This window comes from Anolis carolinensis, chromosome 3 (genome assembly GCF_035594765.1).
Source record: "Anolis carolinensis isolate JA03-04 chromosome 3, rAnoCar3.1.pri, whole genome shotgun sequence".
NCBI classification, from domain to species: Eukaryota; Metazoa; Chordata; class Lepidosauria; order Squamata; family Dactyloidae; genus Anolis; species Anolis carolinensis.
Window position 1 is genome coordinate 243,166,822 of NC_085843.1, and position 23,760 is coordinate 243,190,581.

At 36.5% G+C, this 23,760-nt stretch overlaps 2 protein-coding genes across 3 annotated transcripts in view; one reads left to right on the plus strand and one right to left on the minus strand.

The window, feature by feature from the left end:
- Window positions 1–263: 263 nt before the first annotated feature.
- On the minus strand, window positions 264–22,456 carry septin2 (septin 2). Of its 2 annotated transcripts, none has more exons than XM_062976524.1 (13): window positions 22,322–22,456; window positions 15,088–15,117; window positions 12,958–13,081; window positions 11,784–11,870; window positions 10,950–11,073; window positions 8,189–8,323; window positions 7,842–7,959; window positions 7,437–7,538; window positions 6,285–6,430; window positions 5,722–5,805; window positions 4,507–4,567; window positions 4,082–4,194; window positions 264–3,440 (listed from the first exon to the last, which is right to left on the minus strand). In XM_062976524.1, the coding sequence occupies exons 2-12, from the start codon at window positions 15,094–15,096 to the stop codon at window positions 4,090–4,092; spliced, it is 1,095 nt and encodes a 364-aa protein (XP_062832594.1). In that variant the 5' UTR covers window positions 15,097–15,117; window positions 22,322–22,456; the 3' UTR covers window positions 264–3,440; window positions 4,082–4,089. The 2 variants fall into 2 exon arrangements, with proteins under 2 accessions (XP_062832594.1, XP_003218363.1); XM_003218315.4 differs by lacking the exon at window positions 22,322–22,456 and adding an exon at window positions 22,110–22,256.
- hdlbp (high density lipoprotein binding protein) overlaps window positions 22,385–23,760 on the plus strand; it is a 72,477-nt gene continuing 71,101 nt past the window's right edge. Inside the window, exon 1 of the mRNA XM_003218314.4 lies at window positions 22,385–22,524. The gene's annotated coding sequence lies outside the window, so the exon portion shown is untranslated. The remainder of the gene's footprint in view (window positions 22,525–23,760) is intronic.

Consider the following 23,760-nt stretch of genomic DNA (forward strand, 5'->3'; position numbering starts at 1 on the left):
CATCAAAGGCTCACTTGCTTGCTGAGGAGATGAGCAAGCCTTCTGGCAGGCAGAGTTCAAAATCCATTAAGGACACCAACGTTTCAATAATATACATTTTAAAAAATATGGGTGAATATAGTACTCTGAAAGGCCTGAGAATGAATTGCCTTATCTCAGGTTATAATCAGTATTATTTACAAAAAAGTCATCTTATCTTAAATAGAAACTTTTTTTACATTTAACTTGCTAGCAGTTGTCCAAAGAATTCACAGCAGACACACTCATTTTAATACGTTATGTTTATTAATAGTCTTGGCTAATGTTGAGAGTACAGTAAACCAATTTTATGTTAATATTGTCTTATACAAAATTAGCCCTTTTAAGTATCCCAATACAAAACAGTAAAAGTGTTAATAATATACTCTTAAAATTGTAACTATGTTAATTTTTATTAAAGAAAAGTGTTTGGAATGCTCTATAGACTGGCAAGTATCCTGAAGGAGGACAGAAGCTATTCTGATGCCAACTATATTTCCAAAGGTTGAAGAATGCCTGATAATAACTTTAGTTATTAATACTTTTCTTCAACACTAAATATTGGAATATGGCTCACTGCAGAAAAAAGGTACAAACGGATTTTAGAACTATGCCAGGCACAGAAATATCAAATCAGTCCCATGGAACTTACGCCCCACTTTGTTAAAAATATCTTAAAATTTTAAATTAAAAAAATCCAAAAGAGTAATTTATGAATGTTTAGTATCTTTAAACAGTTTGAACAGTTATAAACTAACATAAAAAGCCAAGACACTTCAAAATACAAGTCCACAGGCAAAGACCACAGTATGCAATGGTCTATTCACAGCAACCAAGCTACACATGCAGGGGTGCATATTAGTTCAGAATGTATGTACGATTTGTTATGTATTTAATGAAAACTGAGCTATAAAGTGGGGTTAGCTTCCACTAATTATTTGGCACACACATACAATTTTCCTATAATTGGCAAATTAACCCAATGCAGTATGGTTTATTAAAAGTAATAAACGCACACCGAGACTGCCAATACCAGTTCAAACATGATCCTGACAAATGGGAGATTTCAAAAGTGTGTTCAAAACAAACATAACTTAACTCCTCTGTATGTGATTTGATGTTGGACAAAAAAATTAGAATGGCTTATTTTGAGGAAAGGAGAAAGGTAAACATGCAGCCAAAAGCTTATGATCTGTTTTTGTAATTATTTGGAATGTTTTAATACAAGTTTTACCATTTCAGCCAAATATATGAACATTCTGGTTGAGTCCAGAGATGGATGAGCAAAACAGTGTTCATGAAATATCACAGTTCAGTGAAGAGAACTGGGGGTTTGTACCAATTCCCTTCTTACAGCTCCCTATCGAAAATCTGTTCTGGAAGATTGGGAGACTTGCTTGAACCATATATCTTATGACAGAAGAGAAACAGGGAAAGGGGCAATTAACAAACATGGTTTCTTACGCTTGTCTTAAAGCCTTTGTTTGACAGCTATCTCTTCTACAATCTTATTATTACATTCCTATTCTCTTGAATTTTATATTATAAAGATTTTTTTCACTTCTTTCTGTTATTCAAGGTCAGCTCTGGCAGCTTTTGAAGCAAGCCCAGAAACTAAAGACCTGAGCTTCAGACACTGTTTATTCTTAAGTTTCAGCTGAAGTAATTAGGAACTCAAACAACAGTTTATGGATGTGAGGTTTTCGTTTTAAAAGGAAGTCTACATTATTATAATATTAAAAACAGTATCATGCACCGAGTACCCATGTTCAGTCTTTTGGCACTGAGTTGTAAACTGTTTGAATTATAAATTCTATAACAGCAATTACTGAGTTGAACAGACACTCAAAAATAGATAAATGTTAAAAAAAAAATTAAAACCACTAGCATATTGTAAATCTCTCCTTTCCTGCAGTTCTACTGTAATACTACAAATTTTAGTTTTAATGATACTTTATTTATGGCAATACAAGCTTAGCACACAGCAAGCAACTTTTACTGCCATAAAAAATGAAAAATAAAGCATTAGTAAACTTCTAAAAAGAAAGGAATTTTATAATTAAGCAGGGTCACTTCACATGAACTGCTCTTCACTTTTGAGAAATAGCTGGATATACTTATTTATACAGATATGTATATAGACACTTGCAACATTTTCAGGAGCAACATTTAAAATCACAGTTCTTTAGAATTAAAGTTACTGCTAAAATTACTGCATTAGATCCAATTAACTTGTTTTTTTTTTTTGCAGACATAAGGGAGAAGCATAGTCTTCCATTATTTTCCAGAATAGTTGTCAAAATAAAGTACAAAGACACAAAACATTATCAGAAAACAATCAGTATGTAACAGCGACCAGGAGAAAGATGTCAGCAGACAACCTGCCCACTCTAAGGGATTCAGTATACTATTGAAGATGGAAGACTAAACAACACGAGACTTAAAATTACTCTTTCCTCACAGTGCAAATGCCAGTGCCTGGATTTTCCTATGGCAAAACCAGCTCTGCCAGAGCAAAATATGCCTGAGGGTGTCTTTTGGTCTAACCGTTTTTTAAAAGGTCAAATATACAAAAATATATATCCCTGAAGATCTGACAGAAATTGTTTCCTATATTGTAACATGCCTTTAAATGTTATACTGTAAGTTTGTTCTCTTTTTTTCCATTAAGACACAAAATTTTACATGTGTGGTAGCAATGTGGCAGAGTAACTCTGCAGCTGTGGAAATGTAGAGCAGCTCAGGGGTGTTAGAGGCACACAGGACTAATATCCTACTAAATGCAAGAAGAAATGGCACTGAAAAAAATATTTTGTCACTTGTACTGTTGGCTAGCCTACAACCAAAGAACTCCATTTCAAAGCCCAAATGTTCACTCACAACCGTCTTTATAAATTTCTGCATCAAAAGTAGCTAATACTGAGCAAATAAAGATTTGATATTTCTCGAGATAATGGTTTAAAATATTTTTTGGGTATGTGCATATAAACTAGACTACTAGGTTATCAGGAATGGTTACAGGGGAAATGCAAAGCACACATGCAGATTTTGGACCTTAGGGGTGGTGGTCAAAATCCCATGATCCCTTCAGTGCAACCAAAGAAAGACAAAATAGTGATAGTAATCCACATCATCACATGAATAGTATCAAGTTAGGAAACATTTGAAGTATCTGTGTAGCCAGGATATTTTTTTAAAAGTTCAGTAAAAGAGTAAAACTATCAAAGTTAATAAATCACCACATAACATAATAACATTAAAATATTGACCAAATCTGTTGTTTATAAAGTAGGCATTACAAAAATGACCACAATGTATTTCCAATGTTGAATGCAAATGGTCTTCCAACTCATAAGAAGCATCTCTCACCACAAAATATGCCACTGCATCACGTCTGAAAGGGCTTCATTTAATGATGGTATCTGCAAAAAGGACAGTATTGATACACTGTATAGCATGAGTTTCCTACCTCAACTGGAGACTGCCTTCAAAATGCAGAATGTGATTTGGCATTGTTTCAGAACCAATGATATATAACATGCAGCATGTTTATTACATTTGTGTGGTTTGGTTCTTTATTAAGGGAGAAGGAGAGCCAAAAGTCCCTGGTATCTTTTACTTCTTCTTGTTCTTTCTCTATCAGAGTTGGACAACATTGTGACACAATTATTTTTTGGATATGGCTATCCTAAACAAATAAATATATTGCACTGTATCCAAATCTTGAGCTGATTTTTTTCACCAGCAATGAATTTCTTTCAGCACTTATTTCTTATTTAATTTGCCTTGAATTAACTATACATTTTACATTTTAATTATTATATTACTTAAAAAATTCTAGTTTTATACACATAAATTCTTAACATCCCACAAAAAGTCTATAATTCAATCGGTTGTACTTTTCTTTAAATAGGGAAACCCACAATCCTGAAAGGTCTCGACTCCATACCATATAATAGAACTGAGAATACTTTAAAGGTTTTGTTGCACTTTATATCTTTAATTGTTAAAAAGCTATTCTAACAGTTACTGCAATATTTTTCTATAAAAAAGGTAATCTTACCAAATAATTTAAACTTTATGCCCATGAGCCACAGCGCTGTCTCCCTCGCCGCCCTGCCTTTGCATCTGCATCTGCGCCTGCATCCTGGCAATCATCTCTTGCATGCGACGGAGCTAAAAAACAAACAAACAGTTACTATCACATTTTCTCTGGGCAGGTATGTTACAAGAGAAGTAGTAACATATTAGTTTCTTCCCATTCTTTGCCATAGTAACACTCCAAAACCAATACACCAAAACAATAACTTATAGCAGTCTAAATAAATTTCTTCCCTCTCAACTGAAGTGAAGTGCAATCTTAAAATATATACTTTTAATCTCTAGTAAATTAAATGGAATGAAATAAAGCAGGGACTTAAAGAGAAACAAAGCAAAGCATCTCTTGTGAAGTATTATACATATTTTGAGTAAAAGTAAAATCCTTACTTCAGCTTCCTTTTCCAATAAAATCTGGTCTTTATTGGCATCCTCATCTTCTACCTTCCGACTTTGGGGGGGGGGGGGGGAGTAAGAAAAGGACACATAATTATAACAGGCACAGAAATACCCTTTCTCTTTTTTAAAAAAGACTATTTACAAGAAACTCTAATTAAGAATATTTCACTAGCATCAACCATGGCTTTAAGTATAAAAAGTTTCATTTTAGATTTTAAAAAAGCAGGATACTGGAAATACACTTTAAAAATAAAGTTCTAATTCAATGGATCGGAATTTATCACTTAATACAGATTCATATTAATCATACCTTCTTCTTGTGGACTTGCCCGATTATGATTTTCTCCCATTATTATTTGTATGCATTTTAAAAATAATAATCTGCTCTAGTATCTAAGACCAGGGGTCCCCAAACTAAGGCCCGGGGGCCGGATGCGGCCCTCCAAGGTCATTTACCTGGCCCCCGCCCTCATTTATAATATAATATTTTTATATCATTTTAAATAATATAATATATTGTATATACATATAATATTGATAATAATATTATAATGTTATACAATATAATACTAATAATAATACCATATAATAATATTAATTATATGTTATATATTACATATAATATTACAGTATAGTGGTATAGTTCAATATAGTAATATATAATGCTAATATTGTGATATGCTAATAATATAATATATTGTATGTACATACAGTTGCTCTGGAGTGAGAAGGTGAGAAGGGCAGGATATAAATGTAATAAATAATGTAGTAAATGAATAAATAAATAATTTTAGACTTAGGCTCGCCCAAAGTCTGAAATGACTTGAAGTCACACAACAACAACAATCCTAATTAACTTGACTATCTCATTGGCCAGAAGCAGGCCCACACTTCCCATTGAAATCCTGATAGGTTTATGTTGTTAACTATTGTTTTCATTTCTAAACATTGTATTGTTCTTTTGTTGTTGTTGTTTTGCACTACAAATAAGACATGTGCAGTGTGTACCGGAATTTATTTGGTTTTTTTTTTCCCAAATGATAATTCGGCCCCTCCACAGTCTGAAGGATAGTGGACCGGCCCCCTGCTTAAAAAGTTTGAGGACCCCTGATCTAAGACAGTACATATTTTTTATTGTTTAGAAGTCAAAATATGAAGATGGAAAGTAACTAAATGGAAATTTAATTCAGTAAATGAGATCCTCACCTGCCACCCTTTTTAAGTCTTTCAGAACGGAAGTTTTCATAGTGAAGGTCTTGAGTCACTTCCTGGAGATCCTGCATGTGGGTGCTAAAAGGACAGTAATCCCACATTTGTTATCAGCTGAGTAATATTATTTTATCTCCTGAAAGAAGGCTATACGGAGCAAAGGTCAGGAAACCACAACAAATTAAACCTATAAAACTCAACATGTCATAAATACACACAACACATTTCTGCCTATACAGTCAATCTAATTGTGCAAGATATTTCAACTTCTGCAGTTCGGTATCAGATTGATGTAAATAATTTTATCTTCTGTTGAAAAATTTTAAAGTGCTTTCAAAATTTCCAGTAAATTTCTTCTAAGACTGCCAAGTAGTTTAACATGCAATGATTTTGAATAGTTTTGTTCTAGTTTTTTTTTTAAACCACAAAAATTATTAGGGAATGGTATTCTTAATCCTTGACTGTTGAACAAAAAAGATGATCATCCCTTTTCAGTGGGAGACAGAACATGGGATGAACTATCATTCAATTCAATATTTGGGTAAAGACAATATGCTTACATTAGCATGGTTCTTAGTTTCAAGAAGTCATTATGTTCAGGGTTTTCCACTTCAACAACTCCCCAAGGATAGAGACGACCTCTAACCTTTTTACCCTTGGCTTCAATCAGTTGATTGGATCCCACTACACAAAATGGAATGCTGGTCTGAAATTGAAGTCAATAAAAGAAGTGTATCTGTTACATTATCTTGAAGTGGCTAAAAGGTTTTACAGATATCAAAATCATCTCAAGCATTTAAGCAGAAGGAGGGCTGTAGCTGGGAGGGGGGGGGGGCGTTAGAGGTTCAACCCCCTCCCCCTGAAAATTTTCAGGTTAAAAAACCTGGTTTACTTATTAAATTTACTGGTTAACCAAATCCCCATGATTGTCCACTGAAGTTTATCTGTCTTGAGTGTGCACTGAAATTTATCGATGAAGCCTGGTTTCTATATTATTTTGCACTATGGAACTACTCTTCATGTTTCACTAAAAAAAGTTTCACCCCCCCCCCCCTAAATTTTTTTCTGGCTATGGCCCTTTGCCAGAGATTAGAATTCAGAACCATAACCATGGATAAGCAGGTAGTAGCCAGGATTCAACAGTGTTTTTCCACTGATTGAACTGTCTTCATCAGCAGAACAGTAAGCATCTTTCAATGCTTTTAATCACAGAATATACCATATGTATCATGCCTTTCCCCCCAAATGGGAATCCAAAAGTCTTATGGGTAAAGAATTCTCAAGTGTAAATCAAAACCAAGTAAGCTGCACATCAGAGAAAAAACAGAAAGGACAGTATTCCCCATTAAAAGTTCCATCTTTAGAAGCCAGTAAGTTAACAAAAGTCGGCCTAAAGAAATGTAGTGGAAGACCAAGGAGGAGGACAGACAGGGCTCCCTTGGAAATTTGTTCCTCAATGAAGTCACAACTATCATGAAGAATCTCTCTTCTGTACTCAGCCCCTGATTTAAAATTTGCTCCAAAGAGTTGGGAAATTGAATTAAGGCCTAGAGCACAGCAAAAATAATAATAATAATAATAATCACAGCTCAAGGTGTTTCATTTACAACTCTGAAAACAATTTGGAATACTTTAAGAAGAGGATAGCATAAAGCATCTAACATTTGACAATGAAAATCATCACTGTTTTTGATTTCATCAACATCCCTTACCTTCAAAAGCCTGGTCTGTTCTTTAAAGTCTTCATCTTCATCTGATTCAGCATCAGGCAAATGATAAATCTTGATGCTGTGCTCTTCAATCTCATCCAGAATCTGGGGAAAATATAGGGTAATATATAGACTGAGATCCAAAGACAACAAGTGCAGCAGGCCTTCTCTACCTACATTTCAGAGGACTATTACTATTACTTTGTTTTCAAGATGAACAAAGGAGAAGGGGTTAGGAGAAAAGCACTAAAATAAGCTCAAAGTGCACACTGACCTCACTAAGTAGTGTCAAACAAGCAATGGAGACCCTTAAGATGTCACAGGTTTACTTCATATCTGCTTGATTCCCTGAATATTATTATTAGCTGTCACAAATTTTCCCATGCTTCTATGAAAATAAAAGCTCACCCTTTTCTTCAGTCTTTCCCGCTCCTTCAGAGTAAGAGTGTCAGCCTTTGCAATTACAGGTACAATGTTGACTTTGTTGTGTATGGCTTTCATGAACTCAACATCTAGTGGCTTGAGTCTAAAAAATATAAATTTCTTATGGGATGTACTTCTTAAAAACATATAAGAATTGTCAGATAAAATTATTACACTACCATTTAATGTCAAGTACACATATTTAAAAGAGATAAAATATTAGACATTTTCAAATATTGGTTAATTGCTATTTTGAAAAGTTTATAAAGAGGTAGGCTACTACATAAAACCAATATTTTTTGCCTTAAATCCACAAGTAGTACAATACCTACCCATGGCCAAATGGTGAAATGAAATAGAAGCAGCAGTGAACTCGATTATCTACGATATGTCGTCTGTTCAATCCACTCTCATCATGAAGATAGCGTTCAAACTGTTCATCAATATAGGAAATTATAGTCCTGAAACTATTAAAAAATACAAATTAAGCTTATAAAACATTTGCCAACTGAAATTTGTAAAATATTGTGCAACAATTGTATATTAAATGAACAGCAATTATTTCAAAGAGCCATTTTAAGACTAAATGAGTGTTTAGTATGTAAAAACACTAGTAACTTAATTATTTAATATAAATCTAGATTTTGCTATTATTATTATTATTATACTCCGCTTTATCTGTCCTGCAGGAGACTGTTTAGAAGGTGTCACAGTCCTATGAATAGCCACCAGTCTAAATCCAAGAGGATGCAGGTGACAAATTTCTTTACTTTCATATTATCCCTGGAGTTTTTAAGCTGCCCAAGAAGCTGTTTTAAGGTTCATGGGGCTGCAGTAAAAAGAAGAGACCACTTTCAGAATCCATAGTCTTTTAAAGGTCAATGACAATTTGAACACCAAGAATGTGTATAAGCCCCTATTCTACCTTAGGGCAGAAAAAGTCGAGCAAGTTCTTTACCACAACTCTTGACAAGAAAAAAACATCTGACTTATACTATAAGGATCCTATAGTTTTTCCTACAAAAATAAAAAACCAAAAGAATTCTAAACATACTACATAACAAATGAAAGAACTAGCCGAGTACATGGTTTATAGAAAACAATGAATTAAAATTTGTGCACTACTATAAAACAGAAATTTGTGTTATCGTTTAAGTTAAGATGTAATGAAAAAACACCTTAAAACCCTGCCCTTTTGCTTTTTCACACTACAAGGATACCTATGTTTTCCCCATAAAGTAAGCAAAAGGGGGGTGTTATAAGGTATATCAGTGTTGTCTAAATATTATATTCAAACAAATTTTCAATTCAACTTGAATATTATTTTAATACTTTTAAATATGTTGAGACATGACAATCCAACAGCATATGTATTTAGAATGTAAGGTGAAGACAAAGGAAGCTTTTAATACACTTCTTTAAGTATGTTTGCAAAACTGTGCAGACAACTGTACATGCTTTTTGAGGTAACCTCCTGAAAAAGTCCATTACCATTTTAACAGCTTATAAGCATTGTATGACTCTAGCTTTATTATTTAACTCAGTGTCTTTCTTACATTCTTAAGCTTATGAAATAAAGTAGCTGAGTAAGTGGAAATGCTCTGTGGAGAAACACAGTAGAAAGTTTTCAACACCGTATTACTGGAGCCCAGAATAATGATGATTAGATAGCTGCTTTGTTTTTAGTAACAAAAGTAGCAGCCAGATTTTAAAAGGAATGTAGAGACACAAATATCACCCTCGGTGATCACTGACCAAAATAATGGGAGAGAAATTCCTTCATGGTATCATCGATACATGTTGTGGAAAATAGATTAATTTAACATAGATACAGTATGTCAAGTTCCCTGGATTTTTATTACTGATTTTTGCATGTAACTAAGTTTTATGCTAAGGAGAATTAGTCTATATTCTCATTGTGAAGCTCAAAGTTAAATTACAGATAGGATGTTAGGGGGTATGAAGTAGTCCAATATCAAACTGGAAAGAGCTGAACTTCTCATCCATTAAACAAATCTTTCACACACAGATCTTCTTGACCTTAATATGCCACAAGAAAGTACTAAAGTAAAAATTGTCACATACATACAGCAATATTTTGACAATATTCTTTGCTGTAATTACTGTTCTAGGAAAACTTTTCAGAGTACAGTAATTGTGAGTAATTATGAATCAGTTTCTGATATCTTAAGCTAAATTCATTAAAACTTGCCTTGCCTCAACAAATCCACATTATGAAATATGAAATCATATTATTTATGTTTTCAACATTTGTTAGGCAACCATAGCAGCTGGATCAAAAATAATGTATAGGAAAGTAATGCATTATTTTGAAAGTATCCAGCGAACATATTTGTTTATATTTATATAAGCAAATTTGTTAGTGATGCGTTAGTGTAGAGTCTGAACTTCCACCATTCCTAACCCATTTTGGCCAACTCTCTCTTTTTTATGGTTCTAACGCAACTTGAGACAAGAGATGTAGGTGGTGATTGAAACTACAAGGTGAAATACTTGGATCTTTCAAAGGCAAATGGATTTGTGTATTTATTTGTCAACTGGTTAGCATCTGAACGAAGGAACTTAAACAACATTTGCGCAGTATAATAGAACAAGATGCAAAAGACAAGTAGATAATGACACTTTCACAAGGATAGTGGTTACACAAAGCATTAGGAGTTTCAATGTATCTGAGATGAAAGAAAAAAAGGTTTCTATATCCAACGAAGCTAATGAATGGTAAAAACTGTATGTTCAACTATATGAGTGGTAATGAGAGATAAACATTAATATAAAAAACTCATGAGTCAGTGTATTTAGCCAGGAAAAGACAGAACAGAAATAGAACGTGTTCACACAGACCACACTGCAAGGTAAATCAGAAGTACTTATTTCCATAGCAGGTTGAGAAATCACTTTTTGAAAGAGTCCAGAGGGAAAACTGTAACTCCTAATTACATGATTTTTTCTACACCTGCCTAACACTGGAATGTATTATAAAATCTTTTACTCCCATGTGTTACGGAACTGCCACAAAACGAACACATGAAAGTTTAAGGCTAGACATCTGGAAAATTTTCACCAAATACATACCAATCTCGACAATTGATGGCATCACCATATCCTGGTGTGTCTACTACGGTGAGACGGAGTTTCACACCTCTCTCCTCAATTTCAACTGTTGAAGCTTCAATCTGCACAGTTCTTTCAATTTTCTCTAGAAAATAATAAAATCTAATCTCAGAAGATTGATAAAATGAAACTTTAAAATAAGATTGGGGATCTTAGCAGGGAGGTTGGACTAAATGGCCCATGTGGTCTCTTCCAACTCTATTATTCTATGATTAACAGTAACTATAATGCTACATAATCGGATTAAAATACAGATAACTAACAAATTATTATATGGCAACATCATGCCTTAAGACCAGCATTTTTTGTTGAGCAAATACAGTAAGAGGACAAAAGCAAGATAACATTTATAAAAACGAACCAAGAGAAATCAAGGCTTAAAACAATCAAAGTGAGTGGAACTTCCACCTAGAATTCTGCATTAAATGTCAGTTTGTTGAAAAAACTGGTTTAAAATATTACAAAGGAATTATAACTAACATTAAAACAAATGTTATATTTCAATAAGGCAATAACAAACATTTTAAAGACTCCTCAATAGTCTATCAGTATTGAATATGGGCACATGCATGATATAGTTTTTAAATACCCCAGATCCTCCAAAAAGCCATAGATGTTTCTATGACAGCAAAAAAATGAGCAAGACATTATTTAAAAGAAAACAAAATGAAGCAGTTATGACTAAATGTCTCACACTCATATTAATGGAACACACACACACTAAATCAGGCACATTAATACTCATTATTAATCATACAGAATTAAAACAACAAACTACAAAAAATCAAATTTTACCAGCTGCTCCTGGGATTATCCTTTCTGGATAGAGATCTGTTAAGAACAGGCTGTTTATCAGAGTAGATTTCCCAAGTCCAGACTCACCTATGAATCAAAAGGAAATCATTCATTCTCAACAACTTACATAACCTGGATATCTTTTTAAAATGATATTAATTCATGGCTGGATTTATGGCAAGGGCTTAAAATAACACCCTCTCTGGGATCCTTTACCTTGGGTTTGTCAAGAAAACCTGGATTTATGGCAAGGGCTCAAGATAACATCTATCTTCCTTTCAAGGGGGTCTGGGTTTGAAGAACTGGGCTAAGGAAGCATCTTTCCTGGGACCCTTTCCTATCTTCCTTTCAAGGGAGTCTGGGTTTGAAGAACTGGGCTAAGGAAGCATCCTTCCTGGGACCCTTTCCCATCTTCCTTTCAAGGGAGTCTGGGTTTGAAGAACTGGGCTAAGGAAGCATCCTTCCTGGGACCCTTTCCTATCTTCCTTTCAAGGGAGTCTAGGTTTGAAGAAAAGGGTTACGGAAACACCCCTCCTGGGACTCTTTCCTATCTTCTTTTCAAGGGAGTCTGAGTTTGGAGAACTGGGCTAAAGAAGCATCCTTTCTGGGACTCTTTCCTATCTTCCTTTCAAGAGAGTCTGGGTTGAAGAACGGGGTTAAGGAAGTATCCTTTCTGGGACCCTTTCCTTAGACACCGCTTGCGTAAGATACATCATTGTGTTCTTCTATTGTGATTGGCCCAACAGACAGGGCGCACTGGGAAACCCCTGTGAGCAGCATGCGGCAGCCTCTCTGTGTCGCATGGTGCCGAATAAGAGAGGAGGAGCCGTTATCGGCTGCCACGTGGTCTTGTAAGGGATGAAAATACATGACGACTGAGCCCTTACCCCTACGGCTATCTGGCCAAACCGAACAAGCCGGATTGGCGAAAGGGAACTGACCACTCAGAATCAGTGAACAAGCCTACCGATAAGGTTCCTGAAGGAAAGCACAAGAAAATAGCAGACTATATGGATTCTCTTGAGATATCAGGTATAGAGCTTGCTAATGCTGGATACTCTCCAGCTATGATTAATCACTCAGATAAAATGTTTATATGGCACTGTCAAGATGCTAATGATACTTTATTTGTAATTTTTATTAGGGGGAAAAAGATGAAGAAAACAGTTCTTACCAACCACCATAAGGGTAAACTCAAAGCCTTTTTTCACAGACTTCCGATGAACTTGGTTTGGAAGATTGGCAAATCCGACATAACCAGGGGTTTCAGGATTTGTAAACTTTTCAGCAGGCTGTTGCTGAAAATAAAGTATTAAATTAATAAAATAATCTTATTCTGAGTGACCTGTTTCCAAATGCTTGGCCTGTAGGAAGAAGCTCTTCTCAGTTAGAGTAGAATTAGTGCAGTTTGACACCACTTTAACTGCTGTGGTTCAATGCTATGGATTTTTAGTTTTGCAAGGTTTTTAGACTTCTCTACCAAATAGTGCTGATGTCTCACCAAACTACAATTCCCATGATTCCATAGCATTGACCCATGGTAGTTAAAGTGGTATCACACAGTATTAATTCAATGGTGTACTCTAGATATACCACTAATGACGGAAGAAGCAGTTGATGGCGTTGCCTTTTACATCGTATATTGAGATCTGAGGAATTCCCTGAAGCAAGGTATTTTTAAAAAGTTGTTCAGAATGAGCACCCACCATTTTTATTATTGTTTTTTTGTGCACCGCACATTGTTGTGAAACAACTGCCTGTTACATCTTTTGACTATCACTTCACGGTCAGTCAGGATGTGAGATAAAGCCGTCTTGGGGCTGCCACTAGACCTGTGGTTCTCAACCTGAGGGTCCCCAGGTGTTTTGGCCTACAACTCCCAGAAATCCCAGCTGGTTTAACCAAAACATCTCGGGACCCACAGGTTGAGAACCACTGTCCTAGACGATGGAACTCCTTTCCCTGCAAGGCCTGGAAAACATCGCATGTTGCCATTACACCTATTTCCTGAAGAATCAGAGTGGATATTTACTTGTTGCATTATAGAAGGATGAATTTCAAGCTATGATACAGCCGTTTCTTTTTAAAATGTTATTACAAAAACAGATCAATCTTAAAATGCCTTAGGCTTCTTCAATACTGCCATATAAAATCCAGATTATCTACTTTGAACTGGATGATATGGCAGTGTAGACTCATATAATCCAGTTCAAAGAAGATAATGTGGATTATCTGATTTGATAATCTGTATGATATGGCAGTGTAGAAGGGGCCTTAGAATCACCCTCAGCCTGAAACTATTTGAAGGCACACAACAACAATCCTAACAAACTTAGTTATCCAAAAGAGGTCCACACTTCCCATTGAAATACTGGTAAATTCATGTTGGTTAAAATTGTTCTTCATTTTAAATATTGTATTTATTCATGTGTTTTCCAAATTATAGTCAGTCCACCCCAAACAGTCTGTCGGGCCGTGAACCGGCCCTTGGCTCAAAAAGTTTGAGGACCACTAGTATAGCGGATAAAACAAAAAGAAAGCCATTTCTGTCATCTTAAGCTTGCTGAATGAAAGATAAATGTAACTAATAGAAGAATGAAACATAGGCAATATTGAACATTACTGAATAAGACTAATTATAAACCATCAAAATTAAAAGTACAATTCAAATGCTTTAGAAATAAAAGTGGCTTAAACAGGAATGGAGCTAAGGCATACATGAAATATCTAGAGTAGGAACAGGGACAAATAACTTGTTATTCTTAAAAGAAGATACATGTTTGAGTAAAATAATATTGGTGAAAATATTGTTTATTTTAATTATTAAATGCCTGCCTTAGAATAGGTGAACGTGCAAACAAGTATCTTTTCAAACAGCTGTTGCTTGTAAACCTAGAAAATGAAGCAGTAATCTCCTTCTTGCATTATTTCAGAACTATATTCTCTGAAAATAGAAATGCCCACAGACACGCCTCTTATTATGGGACTGCCCTGCTTCATTCATGGAATCTGGGGTGGAGGGAAAAGAACTACTTTAGTCAATTTGTAATTCTACCATGCTTTCCTATTGCTTCTTCCAAAAGAAACCATGTTCAAAAACATGTGTACTCTTAATAAAAAGGGGCAGTATCATTGATTCATAGACACAAAGAGCACACATTTAATAGTTTTTGTTATAGTTAAATTATCTTTATGCCTCTGTAGGACATTTACAGATGATTTATATCCTGAATGATGAATGTTAAATATAAAAATACATTCTGAAATCAAACAGTATACAAAACATTTAATCATCACTTCTTACCTTTGCCATCTTTATGAAGGTTCACTCAATCTGCAAAAAATTATTTTCAGAGTATTATCAACTAGAACAAATACTATAAATATGCAATACAAGTGATCTTTAAATCAAATAATCTTCTCAACAGAATACGTAGCTTTTGTCTAACAACCCTGATCTTTTAGACTCATTGCACAAACAAGGTGCAATGCTTTAGACCTCTGAAGGTGTAAGTCCCACAAAGAGATTTAGACATCTTTAGAACTTTGTCATTGGGAAACTGGGAAAACAGGATGATGAAATGTACGCAACGCCCAAGCATAATATTATCATTAACAACTTGCCCAGAAGGAATCAAGTATAGTGCAAGCGCCTTTCAATTTTTCTCTTTGAGCCAGCAATATATCATTGGAATTGCCAGAGAGAATAACTGGGGGTATACTTGACCTCTTTTAATATCAAGTTTGCTACCTGGTCTTAAAAACAGGATAACTATTTGCTCTGTAGTTGTCACCATGAGTAAGAATTGTCCCACACAGATGACAAGAGGGTGTGTTGTTTATCTGTAGGGTCACAAATAATTGACAGTGATATGTGAAGAACAAGTGTTTTGTGGCCAACTAATATTTTGTGAAATTGTTTCAAACTTGTCTTAAAACCTGTTGAAACCAATAATTGCAGGATAACAGAGGGCTTAACTTAGTTCGGTTCAAAGGGCCAGCTGTACCCTGTTTCCCCTAAAATAAGACATCCCCAGAAAATAAGACCTAGTAGAGGTTTTGCTGAATTGCTAAATATAAGGCTTCCTCCAAAAGTAAGACCTAGCCAAGTTTTTGTTTGGAAGCATGCCCAATGAACAGAACACCAGAGCATGCAGGATTGGGAAATGTACATACCATAGAGTGTTGTACATGGAAATAATGGTAGTAACAAGAAATTCTTGATAGGATTCAGTGTTTGTCTGGTTATGCTGGTTTGTGATGACAACTACTGTACAGTATATAATAAATATTCATTTTTTTGTTCAACAATAAATGTGAATTCTTCTTCATAGAAAAATAAGACATCCCCTGAAAATAAGACCTAGCGCATCTTTGGGAGCAAAAATTACTATAAGACACTGTCTTATTTTCGGAGAAACACAGTAGTAAAATGTGGAATTGGAAGCCATGGTAAAGTTATGTTTGTTGTGCCCTTTTTTAGGATACAGGAAACTGTTAAGTAAAGGTAATCTGTAAACTGTAAATATAGGGAAGTGTTATATAGAAAAAGATAAGAAAACAAATTAATTTAGATCTAGGGTGGAACTCAATACTGAAGACTGATAACTTTTTAAAGTGTTGTGTCTTATGAACTGAACTTTTATATATAAAATGGTTAAATTTAGATTTCCACTACCACAAGTATCTAAAACTTATGAATGTATGAAATGATACTCTTCTAGAGAAAATACATAGATCTAATATGGAGAAGTATTTCATGGAAGAACACAATGCTGCTGTAATATTTTAAAGAGATCAAAAACATGGAACAGAATGGAAGATACTTAGATTAAACTTTAGATGGCAACTCTAAAATTACTAATTGTTGGAAGAAATTGTATTTAAAGCAACCAAAGCTTCTTAAAAGTATTATTACTTCACTAGCTTGGTCATTATTTGTTTTATTGTATGCTATGTTTTAATTGATTATTTTATTTGATTGTTGTATCTTTGTTTTTAGCTTATTGATATGTGTTTTAAACTGTTATACTCTGTTTGGGCTGTGCCCCATGTTAGCCGCTCCGAGTCCCTTCTGGGAAATGGTGGCAAGATAGAAAAATAAATTATTATTATTATTATTATTATTATTATTACTAAGAGGTGCTATGGGGTAGAACCAAAGGAGATGATTTTGTAATGAACCACATTCTGAACAATGCATGCCTTTCGTAGAGGTTTTTAAAAAGCAAAACACAGAGACAATGCCTTCTGTCTTAATATAGCCATTTATCCCTGTGTAACAGAATAGAAAGAAGCAGCTTTGTTGCCTCTGAAGAGTATCCCTCCCCCACCGCCCCCGCCTGAATAGGGAACAGCATGCCCCAAAGCTGGATGTAAGAACAGGAGCAAGAAGTCTCCCAAAGCAAAAAACATTTGTGTGTACATACACACATGCTCATATAGGATGTGTGTGTACATATGGGGCATTTCAGAAAAGTAGGCCCAATTTGAAATCAAAAGGATGTCATCGCATCCCACTTCAAAGCGTAAGTACAGGTTTGGTATCCCACTTTAAATCCTGTGGCTGCCCCTTGCAAAATTCTGGCTTGTAATTTAGAGAAGCCCAGGACCCCTCTGGCTGAGAATTCTAAAGGTCCCTCCCTAAACTACAAACCCCAGAATCCTACAGGAGACATCCAAATGATTTAAAGTGGGATGCCAACTCTATACATACATACTAATGTGTACCGTGATGAGGCATTTTTATCTCTAGAACCGGGAGCTGCTCATGAAACACTTACCACTTGAAAGTGTGGGACATAGAGCTTCAAATTATTACCACTAGATGCCCCTCCTGGCACACAGACATCCCCTAGCCTTAGTTATTTGCAAGATGGCGACCCCAGCTCATTTTATTTTTTACATTTGTCTCTGTCTCAAAATGGTTAGGAAAACTTGATAACTCCATAAATCATCTGCAACTAAGTGTAATTGTGATATGTTGCTATCGTGAAATATGCTGCTTTGAAATGGTGCTCATAATTTCAAACACAAAACAGCCGCAGTCTGCCTCTGCTCTTTCTCCTCCAGGGCCAATACATTCCAAACCTCTGGCCGGAAATCTGTCAGATGTAAAAGAGCAGCCACAGCTGTTCTGCTCCTCTCTGATAGGGCCTTCCACTCTGGGGTTGTTGCAAGGCAGCCTCAGCCTCGCGTTAGCATCACGGGAATTCCTAGGCACCCCAAGAGGCATTTGGGGGGGGGGGGGAGAGAGAGAGAGAGAAGGGCAGGAAACCAATGGAGACTGTGATTGATAAAATCCTTTCTCCCACCCAACCCCTGCTTCATCACAGCCAATAATGCAGCAGAGTTGCTGTTGCTATTGAGTTAGCATCATCAATCATCTATTCACAAATCTCCATCAAATGTACATGGCACTTTACAATAAAACAAATTCACTGTTCCTACCAAAACATGCAAACTCAACTACAGTCTCCAAGTTACAGACAAGATAGATTTTGTAGGTCAATTTTTAAAGCGTAACTCCAAAGTGTAGCTTTGGATAGCATAGGGAAAAGTTAGCACCCCTGTAGTGTTTATTTTGCTGTCTGTTCCCATTCAGAAGATTTCACCTCACTTTCTGTCCCTGTGATCATTGGAGTCTGAAAAAAATGGCTTGTTGTGGAAACAAGGATTGGTGCTAAAGCTTCAGTGGATACACCTTTCCCCATGAAAGGGCCATCCAGTCCAACTCCATTCTGCCAGGCAGGAATAGAAAACCTTTCTATTCAGGCAGGCTTTTAAAGATTAAGGTTTTTAAGATCAATTCAGGGGTGCTGTGGTTTTAACTTTGAATATGCACCAAATATGTTTGAATAGTTTTAACTGTGAATCTTTTAATACTGCTTATATTTAATTTTGTTTTAATATTTATATATTTGAAATACTGTGCTTTTTATCTGAAGCCGCTTTGAGTCCCCTTCTGGGAGATAAAGTGAGGTGTAAATAAATATAATAATATTTTTTTAAGGGGGCAGAGGACTCTTACAAGTAAAACAAGCAGTGAAAGAAGAACAACATGCCCTGGCAGACTATGTAAAGCAAAGTGAAGAACCTGCTTTGATTGAAGTCAAAAATCAGAAACTCCTCAAAGCACAGCAGACAAAAAACTAGTACAAGAAAACCGCACTACAAACTAGAGCTGACAGCTGGCACAACAAAACATTACATGGAAAGTTCCTTGATAAAATTGAAGGAAAAGATGATAAGGAGAAGACCTGGCTATGGCTCACGAATGGGACACGGAAGAAGGAGACAGAAAGGCCTGATTCCTTGCAGCCCAGGAGCAAGCCATCAGAACAAATGCAATTAAGGCCAAGATCGAAAAATCAGCTGATGACCCAAAATGCAGACTCTGCAAGGAAGCTGACGAAACCATTGATCATATCCTCAGCTGCTGTAAGAAAATCGCACAGACAGACTACAAACAGAGGCACAACTATGTGGCCCAAATGATTCACTGAACTTATGCCTCAAGTACCACCTCCAAGCAGTAAAGAGCTGGTGGGATCACAAACCTGCAAAAGTATTGGAAAATGAGCACGCAAAGATACTGTAGGACTTCCGAATCCAGACTGGAACACAACACACCAGACATCACAGTTGTAGAAAGGAAAAAGGTTTGGATCATTGATGTCACAATCCCAGGTGACAGTCGCAATGACGAAAAACAACAGGAAAAACTCAGCCGTTATCAGGACCTCAAGATTGAACTTCAAAGACTCTGGCAGAAACCAGTGCAGATGGTCTCAGTGGTGATCGGCACATTGGGTGCCGTGCCAAAAGATCTCAGCCGGCATTTGGAAACAGTAGACATTGACAAAATTACGATCTGCCAACTGCAAAAGGCCACTGTACTGGGATCTGCATACATCATCCGAAAATACATCACAGTCCTAGATACTTGGGAAGTGTTCGACTTGTGATTTTGTGATATGAAATCCAGCATATCTATCTTGTTTGCTGTGTCATAATAAAATAATAATAATAATAATAATAATAATAATAATAATAATAATAATAAGAAACATACAACCAAAGTCCTCTGGACAGATGGCCTCCGCTTCAAAACCTCCAGAGAAGGAGGCTCCATGCACCAGACTGCAAAGCAACCGACATTCCACAATGCACAAAGCTACACACGATGTGGATGAAACGCCTTCAACTGGCATTGGCAACATCCTCATAATTATGACATTTTGTGGGGTGGGGAAGAAGGGATTTCCTATTTGTTTTGTAAACGAGCATGTAATACTCATCTGCTGACTAATTTGGTGTAATAAATTATATATACTACACCTTATGATATAATACAATATATCACCAAATTGGGAGGGATAGCCAATACCCAGAAGACAGGAGCAGAATTCAAAACGATCTTAACAGATTAGAGAGAAGGTAACGGCGCCCCATGCAGTCATGCTGGCCACATGACCTAGGAGGCGTCTATGGACAACGCCGGCTCTTCGGCTAAGATATGGAGATGAGCACCAACTCCCAGAGTCGGATACAAGTAGACAATGTCAGTGGAAAACTTTTACCTTTACTATATTATATGTGTTGTGGTAGAATAATATAGTACAATAATATATAATAATATAATTATACTAGCTGTGCCCGGCCACGCGTTGCTGTGGCAAAGTGGTGGTGGTATTGGTTAAAAATTGTTGTGTAATTTTTATTTGACTTTATTTGCATTTTTATTAATTTTATTGTAAGATATTTTTATTTATTATATTTTATTATTTTCTTGTATTATTTTTAGTTATTTTCTATTATTATAGTATTTTATTGTATTAATTTTTCAGTGTTTTTTATTATTTTTTATTGGGTTGCTAGGAGACCAAGTTGGAGGAGCTTAGCCTTCTAACTGGCAGCAATTGGATAAAAGCAATGATTCCTCTCTCTCTAATGAGGACTTTATTTTTCTTTTCTTTTTGTTGTATCAACCTAGAGGCGTGGATGATGGGTTGTGTTGTCAAATTTCGAGGTTGGGGGGCCTGTAGTTTTGTTGTTTTGTGGGTCGCCATGATGCCATCACTCTTTTATATATATAGATATTACATATATTACTAAAAATATTGCAGAATAGTAGTATAGTTCAATATAAAAATATAGAATACTAATACTGTGCTATGTTATTAATATTGTATATACATATAATAATATTGTAATGTAATACAATATAATACTCATAATAATACAATGTAATGGTATTGTAATATAATGGTGTTCCTTGCTGGCCACATGAGCTTGGAAGTGTCTACAGACAACGCCGGATTTTGGTTTAGAAATGGAGATGAGCACTACCCCTCAGAGTCAGACACAACTAGACTTAATATCAGGGGAAAACCGTTACCTTTTTTATAACAATACTAATATATCAATTATAATTCTGATAATATCAAATATATTATTATTAATAATGTAATGTAATACTATTCCAATAATAACATTGTAGTATAATACTAATATACCAATTATAATACCAATAATATACAATAATATATTATTAATAACAATGTAACATAATACAATATAATTCCAATAATACAATATGTTATCGTTATTGTAGAATAACGATACTAATATATCAATTATAATACTGATAATATATATTAATAATAATGTAGTACAATATAATTCCAATACAATAAAATATTGTAGAATACTACTATATCAATTTTAATACTGATAATATATAGTAACATATTAATTTAATACAATATAATTCCAATAATAATACAATATAATAACATTGTAGAATACCGTAATACGAATATATCAATTATAATACTGATAATATACAATGATATATTAATAATAATGCAATGTAATACAATATAATTCCAACAATAATACAATATAATATTGTAGTATAATGATACTAATATATAAATTATAATACTGACAATATATAATGATATATAATGTTTTATTGCGGTATAGTGTAAATTGTATTGTAATGTTTTTAATTGTGAGCAGCTCTGAGTCTTCGTAGGGACAGATAACGCGAGATATAAATAAATAAATAAGTGAAGATGCACCCCGGGCCCTTTTCACACACACACCCTCCCCTCCCTCTGGCCGCTTCTTTGCATGTTGTGGGCTCTGGTGAGCGCGGAGGCCCGGCTATGAGGAGAGAAAGGTCCGCCGAGGGATTGAGGCGCCTCTCCTTACTCCCGGGCCTCCTTCCCCTCAGTGGAATGTGGCAGCCATTGCCACCGGCGTCTCGCCCGTCCCTCAAATGATAAAAAAGTGCCGCCTGACGGGGAAACGCCTTACCTGGTCGCCGCCCCAAAAGAGCCTCGAGAGCACCGCCGCAACCGCCAGCCTTCGAACCCGCCCAGTTACGTCACAGGCCTCCCACCAGCCCCACCGCGCATGCGCAAAGGGGCTCCCTCCCTCTCGCCACTAGTCTCCGCCCACACCATGAGGCCCTCCCCCCCTCCCAAAAAACTTCAGGGCCTTCGCACGCGACCCGACACGTCACTCACTGTGAGCCGCTCACAAAGGCGCATGCGTCTCTCTCCCTCCCTTCCTCCTCCCTCGCGTTGCCATAGCGATACGAGAAAGTAACCATGCGGGGAGGAGCTTGGCTGGTTTTATGCTAGCGGGTCACGGCGGCGGACCCTTTCCTGTACCAAGATGGCCGCCGGCCCTTCGTATTCGGCGTAGCTGTGAAGCGAACCCGTGCGAGGTAAGGTTCTTTCTGGTACGCCCCGCCGTCGAGCTCAGGAATGTGAGGTGGTGGAAGCGTGACTGTCTCTTCTTGAAATCGCTTCAATAGCGGCCTTGGGATCCTGGCGGGGTTTTCATTATCAGAGCCAGGCCTCAATCGCCTCCCTTTCTCGAAACTCTATCGCAGGCATGGGCAAACTTGGGCCCTCCGGGTGTTTTGGACTTCAACTCCCACCATTCCTCACAGCCTCAGGCCCTTCCTCAGCTTAAGCGGCTGAGGGGGAAAGGAAAGGGCCTGAGGCTGTGAGGAATGGTGGGAATTGAAGTCCAAAACATCCGGAGGGCCCAAGTTTGCCCATGCTTGCTCTATAGTTTTTCCAGTTCCTGTTTCCCAGAATTCCTGGCAGTTGGGCAAAAAGGCCGGAGCTTCTGGGAGTTGGAGTCCCCAAAACCTGGAGAAACAAATGCTAAGAACTACTACTGCTTTACCTGGAAACTTGCCTTTTTGTTTCCTGAGTAATTTGCCCCGAAATGAAAAATGTAGTATCTTCGATATGTCTTTGCAAGTATACATCAACTGTCTACTATTATATGCTATATCATGGCCATATTCAAAGGAAGACTAAGGGATATGTCCTTTGAAACGTAGCTTTGCAGACATTTATTATTAAATATTACTATTACTTAGAGGAGTCTCCAGAAATCATGGTCAATTATGACAAGGAGCCCCCGATGGGACAGTGGGTTAAACCACTCTGCTGCAGAACTTGCTGACCGAAAGGTCGATAGTTCAAATCCGGGGAGCGGGGTGATCTCCCGCTGTTAGCCCCAGCTTCTGCCAACCTAGCAGTTCAAAAACATGCAAATGTGAGTAGAGCAATAGGTACCGCTCCAGCAGGAAGGTACCTGTTGTTGGCCACATGACCTTGGAGGCGTCTATGGACAACGCCGGCTCTTCGGCTTAGAAATGGAGATGAGCACCAACCCCCAGAGTCCAACACGACTAGACTTTTATGTCAGGGGAACACCTTTACCTTTACTATTCATCATGACTTCATTCCCAATTATCTCCATTGGTGAGCTTTCAAATATGACTCAAGGGAGCCACATCCTCGAGCGTTTCACAGATGAAAACCAGGTCATGTACGGCCAGGCAACATCAGTGTACTAAATAATAATAATAATAACTTTATTTTTGTATCCCACCTCCATCTCCCTGAAGAGACTCAGGGCAGCTCACATGGGGACAAGCCCA